At 58.0% G+C, this 15,194-nt stretch overlaps 1 protein-coding gene and 1 long non-coding RNA gene across 2 annotated transcripts in view; one reads left to right on the top strand and one right to left on the bottom strand.

Annotated features, from left to right (window-relative positions):
* The window catches only part of IQSEC3 (IQ motif and Sec7 domain ArfGEF 3), a 99,405-nt gene extending 96,496 nt beyond the window's left edge, over window positions 1-2,909 (top strand). The window contains exon 14 of the mRNA XM_059935091.1: window positions 13-2,909. Coding sequence (XP_059791074.1) covers window positions 13-438 — 426 coding nt within the window. The 3' untranslated portion in view covers window positions 439-2,909. The remainder of the gene's footprint in view (window positions 1-12) is intronic.
* Window positions 2,910-10,273: 7,364 nt separating this feature from the next.
* Window positions 10,274-14,867, bottom strand: LOC132372896 (uncharacterized). Its single transcript, XR_009505274.1, has 3 exons — window positions 13,838-14,867; window positions 12,258-12,458; window positions 10,274-11,921 (listed from the first exon to the last, which is right to left on the bottom strand). It is a non-coding gene; the product is annotated as an uncharacterized LOC132372896 (long non-coding RNA).
* Window positions 14,868-15,194: the final 327 nt, after the last annotated feature.

Here is a 15,194-nt window from a genome sequence, read left to right as displayed (position 1 = left end):
TTTCTAAACTAGGTGTCAATTCACAACAGGCTTCAAACGTCCCAGCACAACTCCGGGCTGGGGGCCGAGAGGGGAGCACCAGCGCCAGACCTGCAGCCTAGCCCCTTGAGGGCGCAGCCCCCTCTGCTGCCACCACCGCCGCCCACGGCCCCCGGGACCCTGGTGCAGTGCCAGCAGATTGTCAAGGTCATCGTCCTGGACCAGCCCTGCTTGGCCCGCATGGAGCCCCTGCTGAGCCAGGCCCTCTCCTGCTACGCCTCGTCCTCGTCCGACTCCTGCAGCTCCGCGCCCCTGGGCGGCCCGGGCTCCCCCGTCAAGGCGGCCCACCAGCCGCCCCTGCCCCCCGCCCCGCCCCCCTACAACCACCCGCACCAGTTCTGCCCGCCTGGCTCCCTGCTGCACCGGCGCTGCTCCAGCGGCGCCAGGAGCCTGGTGTAGACTCGGCCACGCCCGCTACGCTGCTGTCCGGGGGGCTGCGTCGGGGCCCCCGCTGCTCCCCACGCCCGGCGCGCTGCCTTCCTGGCCACTCACCGCTGTCGTTTCAGAGAGAGAATCCCAGTCCCTGGCACCTGGTTTGCTTGGCCCAAGCTTCCCTTGCTCAGTTGAGCGACCCTCCCCCCAAATCCGCAGACACCCCTCACTCTCCTGGGGCCCAACACAGCCCGGCACGGCCAGGCCTCCTCTCCCCCCACCATTACTCTGGCCACTTGGAACAGGGACTGAGGGCCTATCCGGCTTCCAGGCCAAGTCTGCCAGGCGTTGAGGGCTGGGTGGCCAGCACCCAAGCCTTAGACACAAGGTGGTCTGGCTCACCGCCCCAGCGCTGGGTGCCACGCTGGGTGGGGGACAGTCAGCCCTGGATCCCTGGAGCGGCCAGGTCAGGGGGAGGCATGAGAAGGGGGCTCCCTCTGCTGCCCCCTGCCCCGCCAAGGCCGGCAGTCTCAGGAGGCGACTCCTCTGCGCCCAGGGATGTTGGCTGTCCTGGCCACAGACTCCCCTCCTCCCAGGGCCTCTCCTGCTTTCTCAGGGGCTGGGGCGCTGCCTGCCCAGGGCTGCCGAGACTTCAGGAGAGCTTTGGGAAAGGGGGGGAGGGGAGGGGGCACCCGTCTCAGCTCTCTCTTGGTCAGTTCAACAGAACCAGGGAATCAGGAGGTCACGTATCTACAAAACGCTCCTTTTAAAGAGTTTCTTGTCCTCTAGCCCTAAGTCATACCCAGCCAGTGCAAAGTGCGCCCAGGGCATGAACACATACATAGGAGATCCAGGTCCTCCCAGTATCGGAGCAGAAACGGGGAGGGGCAGGGGTGGGCCCAGGGGCGAATGTAGCCAGCAGAGGCAGGATTCCGGCCCAGGGCCAGGCCCCCTCCTGAATGACTTCCGTGGCCTCCACCAGGGACGTGGACGCAGAAGTGGGCGGGAGCGGCAGGTGCTCCAGAGGCCTAGGCGTGTCCCCCGCTGCCGTCCCCAGCGAGCCCTTTAAGCCCCGCCCCCCGTACCCCAGAAGGCAGCAGGCCCGCCTGCAGCAGGGGGAAGAGTCCCTACACCTTCAAAATCGCCAAGGAGAGCCAGGAGGGCTCGCTGACCAACCCAGAGCCCAGCAGAATCAGAGCCAACCTCTGTGCAGCCCCACCGGGCTCAGGCAGCCCCGCCTCAAAGACCCCGGGGGGGTACCCTTCCAGGGACTGTCGGTCCCGAGCCAGGCTGGCCCCTCCTCTGGTCCTGAGCCGACAGCTCACTGCTGTCCTTCGTTAAGGTCCCCTCCCTCTCGGAGCCCAGGTCCAAGACATCCCGAGAGGTGGAGGTGAATACTGATCCAGAGTGCATTTGCTCCTCCCCGACCCCTACCCCACAGCCCAGCTGCGGGGCCCCGGGCCGCTAGGAGGCACGGACTCCCCCTGCTCTCAGAGATCCCAGGTGACCTAGTTGCGTGTGTATGTGTGTGATCGCCAGGCGTCATTATGCTGTCCCCTAGCGAGTGTATTCTGGCCCTGTCTCCGTCAGCCGGGTGTCCATAACGTGTGACCACTTGCTGTCTCCTCCCCCCGGCCCCGCCCCCGTCCTTGTTGTCCCGGCCCCTCTCCTGTGTCTTTTCTGTCACACGGTCGCTCCGATCAGAGCCTTTCAGGGCAGAGCGGCTGACCGATGGGGCGCACGGTTCACACACCCAGTGCCCGAGGCCTGGGCGGCAAGGGCGTGGGTTCAGAAGCAAGAGGAGTGACGAGTGGCTAGATATGTTTATGGGGTGGGAGCCATGGGGGCACAGTCCCAGCCACTGGGCCCCTGTCACCTGCTCACACGGTGCCCCCCTCCCACGCTGCTGACGCCCAGACTTCCCAGGTTGGGACCAGCAGGCACCTCAGGGCTGGCACGTACGTGGAGCGTCTCTCTGCGGGCCCGGAAGCTCCGGTATCTCCGTGCCCTCCCCTGGGTAGGGCTCCCCGCCGGCCCCGGTCACTGCGGTGGCTGCCTTGGGCCCCGCCGGCGGCACTGGAGTCCTGGCCGAGGAAGCACACCAGCCCGGGGTCAGCAGCATGTGGGGCGAGTTCTGAGCTGTGAGGGGTTTGAATCCCCGAAGGCCTGGGGCAGGGTGCGGCGGGGCCTCCTCGCAGTCGCAGTCGGGGAAGCAAGGGTTCCCGGCCTCGGTAACTTCCCTCCCCTGGCCGGCCAGCAGGCTGAGGCTGGGACCCGTCTCCGTGCCCGTCCCCAGAGCCGAGCCCCCAGACAGCTGTGACAAGCCTCGTGTCCTCCCCGTGGCTGCGGCCACGTCAGGGCCTCCACCCCCCGGAGGGCCCAGCTGGAAATGCTCGCGGGCCTCCCGCTCACCCCCAGGCCAGGGGGGCGGTGGGGTGCTGACACGGCCTCCTGGGCACACGCGCAAGGACCCCAAGGTGGCCCCGCGATATCGACACTCGAGGCCTTACTTTGGGGACCGGGCCCCCTCCCGGTTTTATCCATTTGGCCCCAACTCCAGAATCAGGAGCGGGAGGTGAAACTAGCTCTCCCACCCGCTTTGGGGCCAGCCCACCTCCAGAGCTGGAGCTCGTCCTGGAAGCCTGGTTGCCTGTGTGCAAAGGCACCCACGTGACCAGCCCCAGGCCCCTGGCCGCCGCCCCACCTGTCCCCCCCACCCGCCTGCCAGACGTCTCTTTGTGCCAGTAGGTTTCCCCATAACCGTCGGTCTGTCTGTCCCCATGTCCTGCTGTACATACATCCTTGCTGCACCCCTCCCCCTGCATACACCCTTCCCCCGTCAGAGAGCAGCCTCTCTAGGGAAAGAAAGGCAGGGCGGCTGCACCCAGCACCTAATCCAAATGGCAAATATTTTGTAACAAAATAGCCCAGAGGTATTTTATCTGTTCAATTCATAGAGTTTTAGAGATTATATTGAAATATGTCACTTGAGCAAATTGTGTCGGTTCTGTTTCTTTCATTCTCCAAGAGGGGGCTCCACCTCAGATCAAATCTTGGCGAGATCGCAAGGGCCCAGGGCGGCAGCTGGGCCTCCTCTGGCCACAGGGGCGTCACCCCTTCCATGCTACCCTGTGACACGGTTAGGGAGCCCCTTCCTAAACAAACGGGGCTAGGTGCCGGGAGCCATCTGATGGGCGGGCGCTGGGTCAGAGCTGGGGGTGCAGGGCCAGAGAGTGACCCCCACCAACACACACACACACACACACACACACCCCTTCTAGCCTGGTAAGAGAGAAGGTTTCAGTGGCAACCAGGGCAGCTTTGGGGGGAGGAAGCACCACGACGGCCAACGTGCACCCCAGCAGAGTGGGGGTTCAGAGGGCTAGGACTCCATCTGCCCCGCTCGGCTTTCCATGATGGAGGCTGAGGGTATGCTGGGGTGGCAGGTCCTACTGACCACATTTGGTCATCAGCCTCGGGTGATTTTCACCAGATGTCAGCTCTGAAGCCCGACCTTCTAATCACAGGGTCTGGGATGAGAAGCCCAGGGTATACCCTTCCTAAAGTGGAGGGGAACAGGCCCAGGTGAAAGGATCGGGGGCACATTGTTGGGAAAAGTCACGGAGCCGCAGAGTGGAGTGGAGCAAACCCTTACGGAGCCCGAGGCGTGCCAGCTCCCCTGCTGGAGCTGGAAGGGATGCCAAGGTCCCGCAGAGGCGTGGGTGACTGCGGTGCCCGAGAGGGGACTGGAATCCGGGCTGGAGAGACGCGCAGGGCGCTTGGCTGGCACCCACACCGCGCGCAAGGCGCAGATCAGGCTCCATGGCGGGGGCGTGCCCCAGGGCCACGTCTCCTGGCAGCGGGGAGAGGAGAAGCCTTACAGCAAAGCTGAGGCACCGAGGGAGAGAATCAACTGGGCGGGATGGCTGGTCCGGGGACACCTGCAAAAAGGGTATCCAGCTCTCCTGGTGACCAGACCTCTGAACACCCAGAAATCCAGACAGCACCCCAGGCTGGGCCCCATTATCCCATTAAAGTGAAAAGGAACATGACCTCACCCTCCTTCCAGGAAACGGGAAATTCCAGGAGAAGCCTGGAGCCGGCTTTGACCTGTCCCATCCTGAGAACTTTCTGACCCAGGAAGCCGAGGCCTGGTCCCTCGAGAGCACCCCTGAGGGGACCCGGCTCAGCCCAAGCCTGGGAGAGGGCCTAGGGCCAAATGGGACTGCTGCTGTCTGTGTGGGGACATGGCGCGTGGACACGGGAAGGGGCACCGTTCTCCAAGTCTTCTGGCCTCGAGGCCATCTAGGAGGAGGGGCCAGCCCTCCGGTAGAAAGGCAGGCAGCCTCTGGTGCCCCAGGCCCTCTGGGTCCACCCGCCATACGGATGGAGAGCTATGGTCAGTGCCTCTTTCTTGTAGTGACCCTTTAGACGGGGGAACCACAGACTCATCAGCCACTGACTTAGAATGCTTCCAACAAGGGGGCCCAGGCTTCACAGGTTTCTGGCTGAGAGCAATGGGCCAGAAGATGCCAGTGCTAGAACAGGGAAAATCCAACAAGCTTAGGAACATCTGGTGCTTGGCGTGCGCCCAGCACTGGTCCAGGGGCGGGGGATGTGCGGTGATGGGCTGAGCAAAGTGCCTGCTCTCCAGGGGTTCATGTTGGGTGGTGCCGTCCAAAATACACAAATGGACCAATCTTTTCACACAGTGGATGGTGGTGCGATAGAGGTGATGGGAGGGGCTGTTTAGAGCAAACAGTCAAGGAAAGTCTCTGTGAGGCAGCAAATTCAACAAGGTCAAGGTTGGGTCTGGGGGCAGGTGAGCAGCTCAGAGACCACCTCTAGGTGTGGAATGAGGCAGAAACCAGGACAGTCTGCCATATATTTCCTGATATACAAATGTACTTAGCTGAAAATTCTTACTAAATCTTAAATGCATTTTCAAACCACCTGGACTTCCCTGGTGGTCCAGTGGTTGAGACTCTGCCTTCCAGCGCAGGGGGTGTGGGTTCGATCCCTCCCTGGTCTCCCTGGTCGGGGAGCTAAGATCCCACATGCCTCCCGGCCAAAAAACCAAAAAACATAAAACAGAAGCAATATTGTAACAAATTCAATAGACTTTAAAAATGGTCCACATCAAAAAAAAAAAAAAAAAAAAAAAAGAGTCTTAAAAAAAAAAATAAATAAAACCACCTTAACTGAGGAAATGATAAAATGGGCCTCTCCTAGGAAACCCAGGACAGATGGTCACCATGCTCTTGGGGAAGGAAGGGAGGGGGAGCGGACAGCCGGGCGGCTCCAGCAGGCTGCGTGGTGGGAGCAGCGCGAAGGGCCGGCGGCAGTAGGAGGGCCCGGGAGACCAGCCCAGCAGCAAGGAAAGCCGCCCCGGCACCCGGCAGCTGCTGTCCAGAGCGGCTCCTGCAGGGAGGAGCCCAGCCCCGGCCTGGCCGGCCTGCAGCCCGCGCTGTCCACCTGTTCACGGTCACCTCAGTCCAAGCGGACTCAAGGACTCCCGGACTCCCGCTGGCCATTCAGAATAATAACAGGATGGACCCCATGGCCTATTAGCACCTGGTCCTGGGGTTGACAACCGACCTGTCTCATCTCCGCGTGAACTAGGTGAAGCTTTCATAGGTGAAGCTTTTGATTCTCCTACAGCAGGGCTGGCAGACACACCCCTTTCCCCGCCTTCACAGACGTGGCTGACTGATCACTGCTTTCCGGGAGTCACCACCAATCACCGTACGGGGACACCCAGGATGGAATTAACGCTGAGCCACCTCGAGGGAAGGCATTTGGATGGGGGTGGTTTAGAGCAGGAGGTGCAGGCTAGGCCGGGGCTGAGACACCGGGGAGAAAGGCCCTTGGAGGAATCACCCAGGGCCGCTCACGCAGGCCCATCATTCTCTGACCGCTCGTGGACGCGGCTCTGCAGGGACGTCTGCTCTGTCCCTGGCTCCCCGCCGCCCTGACCCTCGGGCTGCTTCCTTTTAGGGCTCCACATGGCCCTGGCAACCTGGCACCTGCCTGACAGCGGGTCCCCTCACTTGCTCCACTCACCTCCCTCCAGCTCCATCTCCTTGGACCCCAGAGCGAGCCACTGAGGAGGACAAGGCCACTGGGCCAGATGCCGATCGGGGCGCCAGCGGGAGCCCCCTATCCCAGGGCAAAGCCTGGCCTGCAGAGGCCACAGCCAGCACTGCTGGCCCTGGGAGAGACCCTTCCCGAGGCAAGTGGCCTGGAATTGCAGGCTGCGTTCTTATCTGCACCCCTCCCCTTCCCAGGAAGGCAGCCGGGCCCAGGATCAGCCCCAGGCCCCAGCTTGGAGGCAGAATTGGTCCTGCCAGGAAAATTCCATTCTGGAGGAGGCCAGAGACTGAGGGAACTGGGCTCAGGAGATGGGGAGGAGGGATGGGAACTCTCTCCTCACCCCCTCCTCCCCTCCCCCCTGCAGGTCTGGTGGCTTGTTTCCCTAGAGAACCAGGCGCCCTCACCCCACTAGCCAGCCCCTAGCACCTCAGTGCTTCCTGCTCCCATGACCCTAAAACCTCAAGGCAAACTCTGGAAAAACTGTGGGAACTGGCCACAGGGAAGGAGAGCACCAGGGGAGCTGGCTCACATCCCCACATTCCCAACCCCCCTGGACAGACCTGCTGTCCTCCCAGGAACCCCCAGTCCTTCTTCCTCCCAAGACAGCTGGGTAGGAAGCAGCCTCCCTCCCCCACAGGGAGTCACAGAGTCCCCGGATGTCAGAGCTGGAAGCAAACAGGTTATGAGACAGGCTGGGATGTGGGACGTGGGACCCTTCACGGCAGTGCTCGCACCTGGACAAACGTCTGCTCTCTTCGAGCAACAGAATACAAAGAAACTATAAGGAACTAAAAATAACTGCGTGCCTGCACAGTTGGGGCAAATCATGAACAGTAAGATACAAAAAGGCCAAAACCCACCTGCCACGATCCCTGCACACAGCACCACCACGGGGGTGGGCAGACCCAAGCCACCCCCTTCCGCCCGATCCACCCATCCATCCATACCCTCACCCCATTTAAGGGGCCAGCTCCCCCTACTCCCCCCTACCCCGCCGAGGGAATCTGTTACTTGATTTCAGCTCATGCTGCTGCAGCATGAGCCCCAATAAAGCCTTGCCTGAATTTGTTGTCTGGCCTCTTAACAATTTCTATTGATTAAAGAATCCAAGAACCCAGGTCAGCGGTAACAGTCAGCCTAGCTGCTTCCTTTTACGGATAAGGGGACTGTTTAAGAACCATAATTCAAAAAGACACATGCAGGGCTTCCCTGGTGGTGCAGTGGTTAAGAATCCGCCTCCCAATGCAGGGGACACAGGTTCGAGCCCTGGTCCGGGAAGATCCCACATGCTGCAGAGCAACTAAGCCCATGCGCCACAACTACTGAGCCTGCACTCTAGAGCCTGCGAGCCACAACTACTGAGCCCATGTGCCACAACTACTGAGCCCATGTGCCACAACTACTGAAGCCTGCGTGCCTAGAGCCCCTGCTCCACAACAAGAGAAGACACCGCAATGAGAAGCCCATGCACCACAACAAAGAGTAGCCCCCACTGGCCACAACTAGAGAAAGCCCGCGTGCAGCAATGAAGACCCAACATAGCCAAAAATAAATAAATTTAAAAAAACCCCACAGTACTAAAAAAAAAAAACCAAAACCCCCCCCCCCACACAAAAAGACACATGTACCCCAATGCTCATTGCAGCACTATTTACAATAGCCAGGTCATGGAAACAACATAAATGTCCATCGACAGATGAATGGATAAAGAAGATGTGGTCCATATATACAATGGAGTATTACTCAGCCATAAAAAAGAACGAAATTGGGTCATTTATAGAGATGTGGATGGATCAAGAGACTGTCATACAGAGTGGAGTAAGTCAGAAAGAGAAAAATACGGTATATTAACGCATATATGTGGAATCTAGAAAAATGGTACAGATGAACTGATTTGTAGAGCAGGAATAGAGACGTAGATGTAGAGAACGGACATATGGACACAGCGGGGGAAGGGGAGGGTGGGACGAATTGGGAGATTAGGTTTGACATAAATACACTACCATGTGTAAAACAGTGGGAACCTGCTGCACAGCACCGGGAGCTCAGCTTAGTGCTCTGTGGTGACCTAGATGGGTGGGATTTGGGGGGAGGTGGGAGGGAGGTCCAAGAGGGAGGGGATATATGTATACGTATATAGTTGATTCACTTCACTGTACAGCAGAAACTAACGCACCATTGTAAAGCAATTGTACTCCAATAAAAAAATTAATTAAAAAAAAAGTTACAAGAAAGACAACAGGATAATCGCAAAGTAAGCAAAAGGAAGGAAATAATAAAGTCAAGAACAGAAATAATGAAACAGAAAATACATATAAGATAAAAAGGCTTAACAAAGCCAAAATTTAGTTCTAGGGCATGACTAATAAAATTGACAAACCTCTGGTAAGACGATCATGAGAGAGTCGGCCCAGAGAAAAGACCTGAGGGTGAAGAAGTGGGACTCTTGTCCCGCAGACATTTTCTTATGAATAGAGACAATACTACAAATAAACTACAAACCTATGACAGTAAGTTTGAAAACCTTCACAGAACGAACATTATTCTAGAAAATATCTTACCAAAACTCGTTCAGGAACAAGTAGAACATGTGAGATGGATAACCCTTAAAGAAATTTGAATATGTAGTTTAAAATCTATTTACCATCCTCCCTAAAAAGCAGCACCAGGCCAGATGACTTTTTTAAATAAATTTATTTATTTATTTACTTTTGGCTGCATTGGGTCTTCGTTGCTGTCCGCGGGCTTTCTCTAGTTGTGGCGAGTGGGGGGCTTCTCTTCGTTGCAGTGTGCGGGCTTCTCATTGCGGTGGCTTCTCTTTTTGCAGAGCACTGGCTCTATGCGTGCGGGCTTCAGTAGTTGTGGCACATGGGCTCAGTAGTTGTGGCTCATGGGCTCTAGAGCGCTGGCTCAGTAGTCGTGGCGCACGGGCTTAGTTGCTCCGCGGCATGTGGGATCTTCCCGGACCAGGGAAAGAACCTGTGTCCCCTGCACTGGCAGGTGGATTCTTAACCACTGTGCCATCAGGGAAGCCCCAGGACAGATGATTTTATAAAATTCTACTATACATTCAAGGAAGAGACAGTTCTGATCTCTTGTTAACTCTTCCAGAGAAGAGAAAAAGAAAGAAAATTCCCAAAGGCCTTTTTATGAGTCTAGTATAAACTTAAAAACAAAAACTAAACCAGACAAGGACAATATGAGAGAGGAAAACTCTAGGTCACTCTTGCTTGTGAGCATACATGCAAAATTCTAAACAAAATATTAACAAACTGAATATAGCATTGAATTACAAAAATACCATACACAATGATCAAATTAAGGTTTGTCCCAGGAATTAAAAGAAGGTTAAGGGCTTCCCTGGTGGCGCAGTGGTTGAGAATCTGCCTGCCAATGCAGGGGACACGGGTTCGAGCCCTGGTCTGGGAAGATCAGGAGCAACTGGGCCCGTGAGCCACAATTACTGAGCCTGCGCGTCTGGAGCCTGTGCTCCGCAACAAGAGAGGCCGCAATAGTGAGAGGCCCGCGCACCGCGATGAAGAGTGGCCCCCGCTTGCCACAACTGGAGAAAGCCCTCACACAGAAATGAAGACCCAACACAGCCATAAAAAAATAAAAATAAAAAATAAAAAGATGGTTAAATGTTTTAAAAATCCATCAGTATCATTCACCATATTAAAGACTAAAGGAGAAAAACAATATGATCCTCTCAATAGATGCAGAAAAAGCAATCGCTAAAAATCAACACTTATTCTTGATTTTTAAAAAAAACAGCAACCTTGGAAGAGAAGAAAACTTCATAGCCTAATAAATCGTATCTATCAAAAATCTACAACAATGATCCTACTTAGTGGTGAAACGTTAGAATTCCTTTCAAACTGGGAAAGAGGCAAGGACGCCTGCTACCACCACTTCTAGTTACCAAGTGAAGGAAGACAAGAAAAAAAATGAAAGCAGCGAGTATCGGAGAAACAAAATATCAGTATTTCCTGACAGTCTGATTATCTATGTAAAAAACCCTACAGAATCAAGAGGGGGAAAAGCATTAGAATTAATTCAGAGGAAAAGCCGGCAGCTGGTGAGGGGCCCTTCCTCCTCTGTCCCACTGGCCTGCTCTGGCCACCCTCTGTCCCTGTCCCCACCCTCCTCCTGGACCCTCCCCAGGATGACAGACCCAGATCCAAATGCACTGCTGAGGCTGGACCGGCCACCTGCACTTCCTCCTGCAGCTGGGAGTCTAAGTCTCGCTGGGAGGGGCTTGTCCACTGCTGGTGACCGTGGATCATGGGAGTTCTGGCCTCAGGGCCAGGCCCTTTCAGTGAGACGGTGTGGGCAGCAAAGCCTCAGAATGCGGCTGCATCCGGAGTTCGGCTGGATTCTTGCTACAGCAGTGGGGCTGGGCACTGACCCTGCGGAGGGACCCCTGCCATCGAGGGCTCCCCTCTCTCTCTCTCTGTGGCATCACCTGGCAATTCTGTGCTCACCTCCTGGACCCCTTGCATGACAGTAGGGCCCTTCAGAGCACAAGAGCGAGTGACCTGGCCGTGCTGGCTGGTGGCCCGACTGGAAGCAGAAAGTACGAGCGTGCAGGGCCCCAGGGCCCGGGCACCAGCCGGCCTCAGCCGCGCCGTCTTCCTGATGGGTGGTTGACCAGCTTTTCACCCCTGTCGGGTGCAATCAGCCCTCGTCACTTCCCTGAGCAGCTAACCCTGAAGGGAAGCCAGGCATGCTGGGTCGTCGGGGAGTGGGCACGTGAGGCTGAGGGCAGCAGGCCCTCACCTGCCCCAGAGCAGACGGAACAGGGCAAGGCCAGGGTCAGCGAGGGCTCTGTGTGGGTCAGGAGTGGTGAGGTTGTAGAGGAAGGCAAAGGGCTCAGGCAGGAAGAACAGCAGCAAGGCCGCCCCTCCCCAGACCCTCAAAGAGGGTGCTTCATGTAGCCGGGGAAGCCGGGGGGCTGTATCAGCTATCGATGCTGCCTAACAAGTTACTCCAAAACTCAGTGGCTAAAACAACAATACAGTTCACTCTCTCTCACTTGGGTCAGAAATTCAGGACCCACCTAGCAGGGCGTTTCCGGTTCAGGGCCCCCTCATGAGGTCGCAGCCGATGTCGGCCAGGCCCCTAGTCATCCGCGGGCTCACTGGGGCTGCGGGATCCACTTCCACGTGGCTCACTCACTGGTGGACTCTTGGGGGTGGCTCCGTGGGGGCCTCTCTATTGGACGGCTTCAGTGTCCACACAGCATGGCAACTGGCTTTTCCCAGGGTGAGTGATTGGAGAGATCAAGGTGGATGCTTCAGTGGCTTCTAGACCCATTGCAGAAGTCACCCGCCTCAGTCCATCCATATCCCTGTGGACCGCGCGTGGGTGCTGGGACGTGAGGGTCACTGGGCCGTCTTGGAGGCTGGCTACAAGGCCTGAGGGGACAGCAGGTGGAGGGGCTGCAACGTTACCCAGGGAGCTCCTTCTGCGCCCCTGGCCACTGGAGGACAAGGTGCAGGCCTTTCCAGGGAGCTGAGCTCTAGCCTTGTGATTACGCGATTATATTTCCCCACACCTCTCTCCTCCAGGCCTCCTAGTCTGTGTCCCGCTGCCTCCCCCCTGCCCACCCCAGACATGATCCTGTTCCTTTCCCCTGCCCCCAAGCCCATTCCCAAGCCCAGTCCCCTCATCTCGGCAGCTGAGGCCCTACAAGGCCCACAGGCTGAACGGCCTGCATTCTCTCTCTGACTGGGGGTAGGGGAGGTTCTGACCTGAGGCCCAAGAGCCTGCATCCCTGGGCAGCACGGGGACAGAGCGGGAGGGCACAGCTGATGTTTCTGTCCCCAGGGGGGCAGAGCAGCATGAGACCCCGACCAGAAGTTAAGGGTCTGCCGCAAGGTGGCCTGGATCTGGAGGGTGGTTTGCGAAGTGAGCTGGAGCGGGAGCCCAGGCCATTCCTCTCTCATGGCGCTCTGTGTGGAGTGGGTGGGAAAAGCTGTAAAAGGGGGATGGCAGGCTGGATAGGGGAGCAATTTGCCCTGGTCAGGTGCCCTTCCGGCCTAACACACACAGACCACAACCTTGCCAATGCAGAGTCCACTTATGAAGGGTTGGGGGCCCCAGTCTCAGCAGAGTTCAAGGCCCTCCTCAGCTCCCAGAGCTCTCCCAGCCCGGGGGCAGGGGGTGCGGGGGACCGAGCACACCTTAGCCCACTCCTCAGCTCCTGCACGGTGCAACCCACACCCGGACAGAGGGAGGGGCTCTGAGCTGAGACAGGAGGGGAGAGTCCAAGCCCAGGCCAGCACCAAGGCTCAGCCTCGGCAAGGCGGACATACGGGAGAACCGAGGTGAGCGCAGGGGACACCACCGGTGGCCCTGGAGAGCCAGCTCGGCAGGAAGCCCAGCCTGGGGAGGATGCGGGTGGCGGCGGATTCCCAGGAGGAGCTCCAGGCGCCAAGAAAGCGGGGACACAGAGAGGAGGAGCGCCTGTCAGGTAAAAATGCGCCTGCCTAAAGTAAGGGAGAAGGGGGATGATTACTGAGCACATCTGGATGGACAGACGGGGTCGGAGACAGAGGTGACCCCAAAATCTGCAGCAAGTCCAGCCGCGTTCTTCTGGGCTTTGGCGTCCACTCTGCCATGGGGGGGGCGGGGCGCTCTGTGGCCTGACACTTTAGACCTAGCTTGGAAATAAACTTAGCCAGCACCCTTCTTTGGGAAAGGGAAGGGCCTGGTGGGAGGGGGATTGACCCGGGATTAATAAACAGCATGAAAGGGTCTACTGACTGCGAGTCCACACGTGAACAAGCCGGGGTTGGTGGCTGTCTGACAACTACCCCCTTCCGGGCACCAGGGCTCCGGAGACCACTGGCCTGTGGTTCCTGCTTCTGCTCAAGCAAGGTTTCTGGGTTCTCCCACTAGGGCACAGGTTATGAATGTGTGAGAAGGTCGGATAAGGGTAATAGGGAGTGGTGGAGCCTGTGGCTAAATGGAGAGGGCCTAAGGCATTTACTTTAGATTTTTTCTTAAATGCCATACTGGCCAAACAATCATAGCTGCCCGCTCGGGCCGTCAGTTTAAAACTCAGCGCCAGAGATGAGATGAAAACACCCCAAGTTATAACCAGCACTTGCTCCGTACGCACACGAGCATGTACACGCGCACACACACACAAACACAGACACACACATACACACACCCTCACACCCCTGAATCAGTGCTCTGGGCACTTTAAAGAGTTGAAACAGTTGCTCCCTGCCCATGCCGTGGACCTGATACGAGCGGGTTCCCATGAGCTGTGCAGTGGCCTGAAGCCCCTTCCCTCGCTCTGTTCCCTCCAGCCCACACCTACCCATCCTGATGCTTTTGGACGCACGGGTCACAGAGGATGTACTGGGTGCCAGGACAGGAAAGCAGCCAGAGGGAGGGATGTTACAGACACAGGCCTTCAGCAGTCCCCATGCCAGAGCAGAGAGGCTGTGAGTTTAAAGCCGGGGATCAGGGTCGCTGAGAGAGCAGGTGAATCACGGGGGGGCCTGCGAACAGTCTGCAGAGACAGAGACGTGAGGCCCAGGGCCCAGCCAGCTGGAGAGAGCCTGTGCGCCACCCACGCGCAGAGCTGCCCGACTGCCTGCAGCAGACGGTGTGGTGCTCCGGCTGCTCGGCACGGAGCACTCGGGGCAGGCGGCCGGTGGCCGAGAAGCCTGCTGGCCCTCACCCCGCGCCCCTGGCAGCTGGGCTGCCCCAAAGGCAGCTGACTCTCTCGGGCACACCCGCCGGGGCCATGGGGAGGGGGTGTAGGAAGCTTTCATTTCCGGAGAGGACAGCTTGCGCGCGGAGGGGGAAACGCTCAGTCTGTCCATCTATCCGGCAACGGCAGGGGGGAGGGGGCTCAGGAGGTGGGAGGCAGGGCTGGGGAGGCGGCACTGCTCCCTTCAGCCACCAGGCGGCAGCAGAGGGCACCATGCCTGCCCCACTCAGGTCCCCCATTCCATAAATGAGGGCGATCTGGCTGGCGCAGATTTCCTCTCCATCCCCTTCTGCTGGACCTCCTTCTTTACCCACTGACTCACCAATAAAAGTGAGTACCAGGGACTTCCCTGGTGGCGTGGTGGTTAAGAATCCGCCTGCCAATGCAGGAGACACGGGTTCGAGCCCTGGTCCGGGAAGATCCCACATGCTGCGGAGCAACTAAGCCCGTGCACCACAACTACTGAGCCTGCGAGCCACAGCTACTGAGGCCATGTGCCACAACTACTGAAGCCCGCGCGCCTAGAGCCCGTGCTCCGCAACGAGAAGCCACCGCAGTGAGAAGCCCGCGCACCGCAACGAAGAGTAGGCCCCGCTCACCACAACTGAAGAAAGCCCGCGCGCAGCAACGAAGTCCCAACGCAGCCAAAAATGAACAAATAAATAAATTAAAAAAAAAAAAAAAAAAAGAGTACCAGTGCACGAGCAGTCCAGAGGGAGGCAGAAGGGAACGTCCAGAACCCACGGGTCTGGACATCTGCTTGTGCCCAGGGTGCCAGCATCCCTATTCTCACAAGCTGAGAAGCCCTCGCCGATCTGGGCGAAGGATGGCGGATGATCTGAGGATGCCTGGGGCTGTCTGGCTGGAGCTCACCCTGGCTGGACCACAGACTTTTCCTCCAGTCACCAGGCAGTGACATCTACCTTCGCATCACTGCAGGCGGCGGCCCTTCTTCCAG

This window comes from Balaenoptera ricei, chromosome 10, assembly GCF_028023285.1.
Source record: "Balaenoptera ricei isolate mBalRic1 chromosome 10, mBalRic1.hap2, whole genome shotgun sequence".
Taxonomy (NCBI): domain Eukaryota; kingdom Metazoa; phylum Chordata; class Mammalia; order Artiodactyla; family Balaenopteridae; genus Balaenoptera; species Balaenoptera ricei.
The sequence above is the reverse complement of the archived record's forward strand: the minus strand, read 5'-3'. Positions and strand labels throughout refer to the sequence as shown.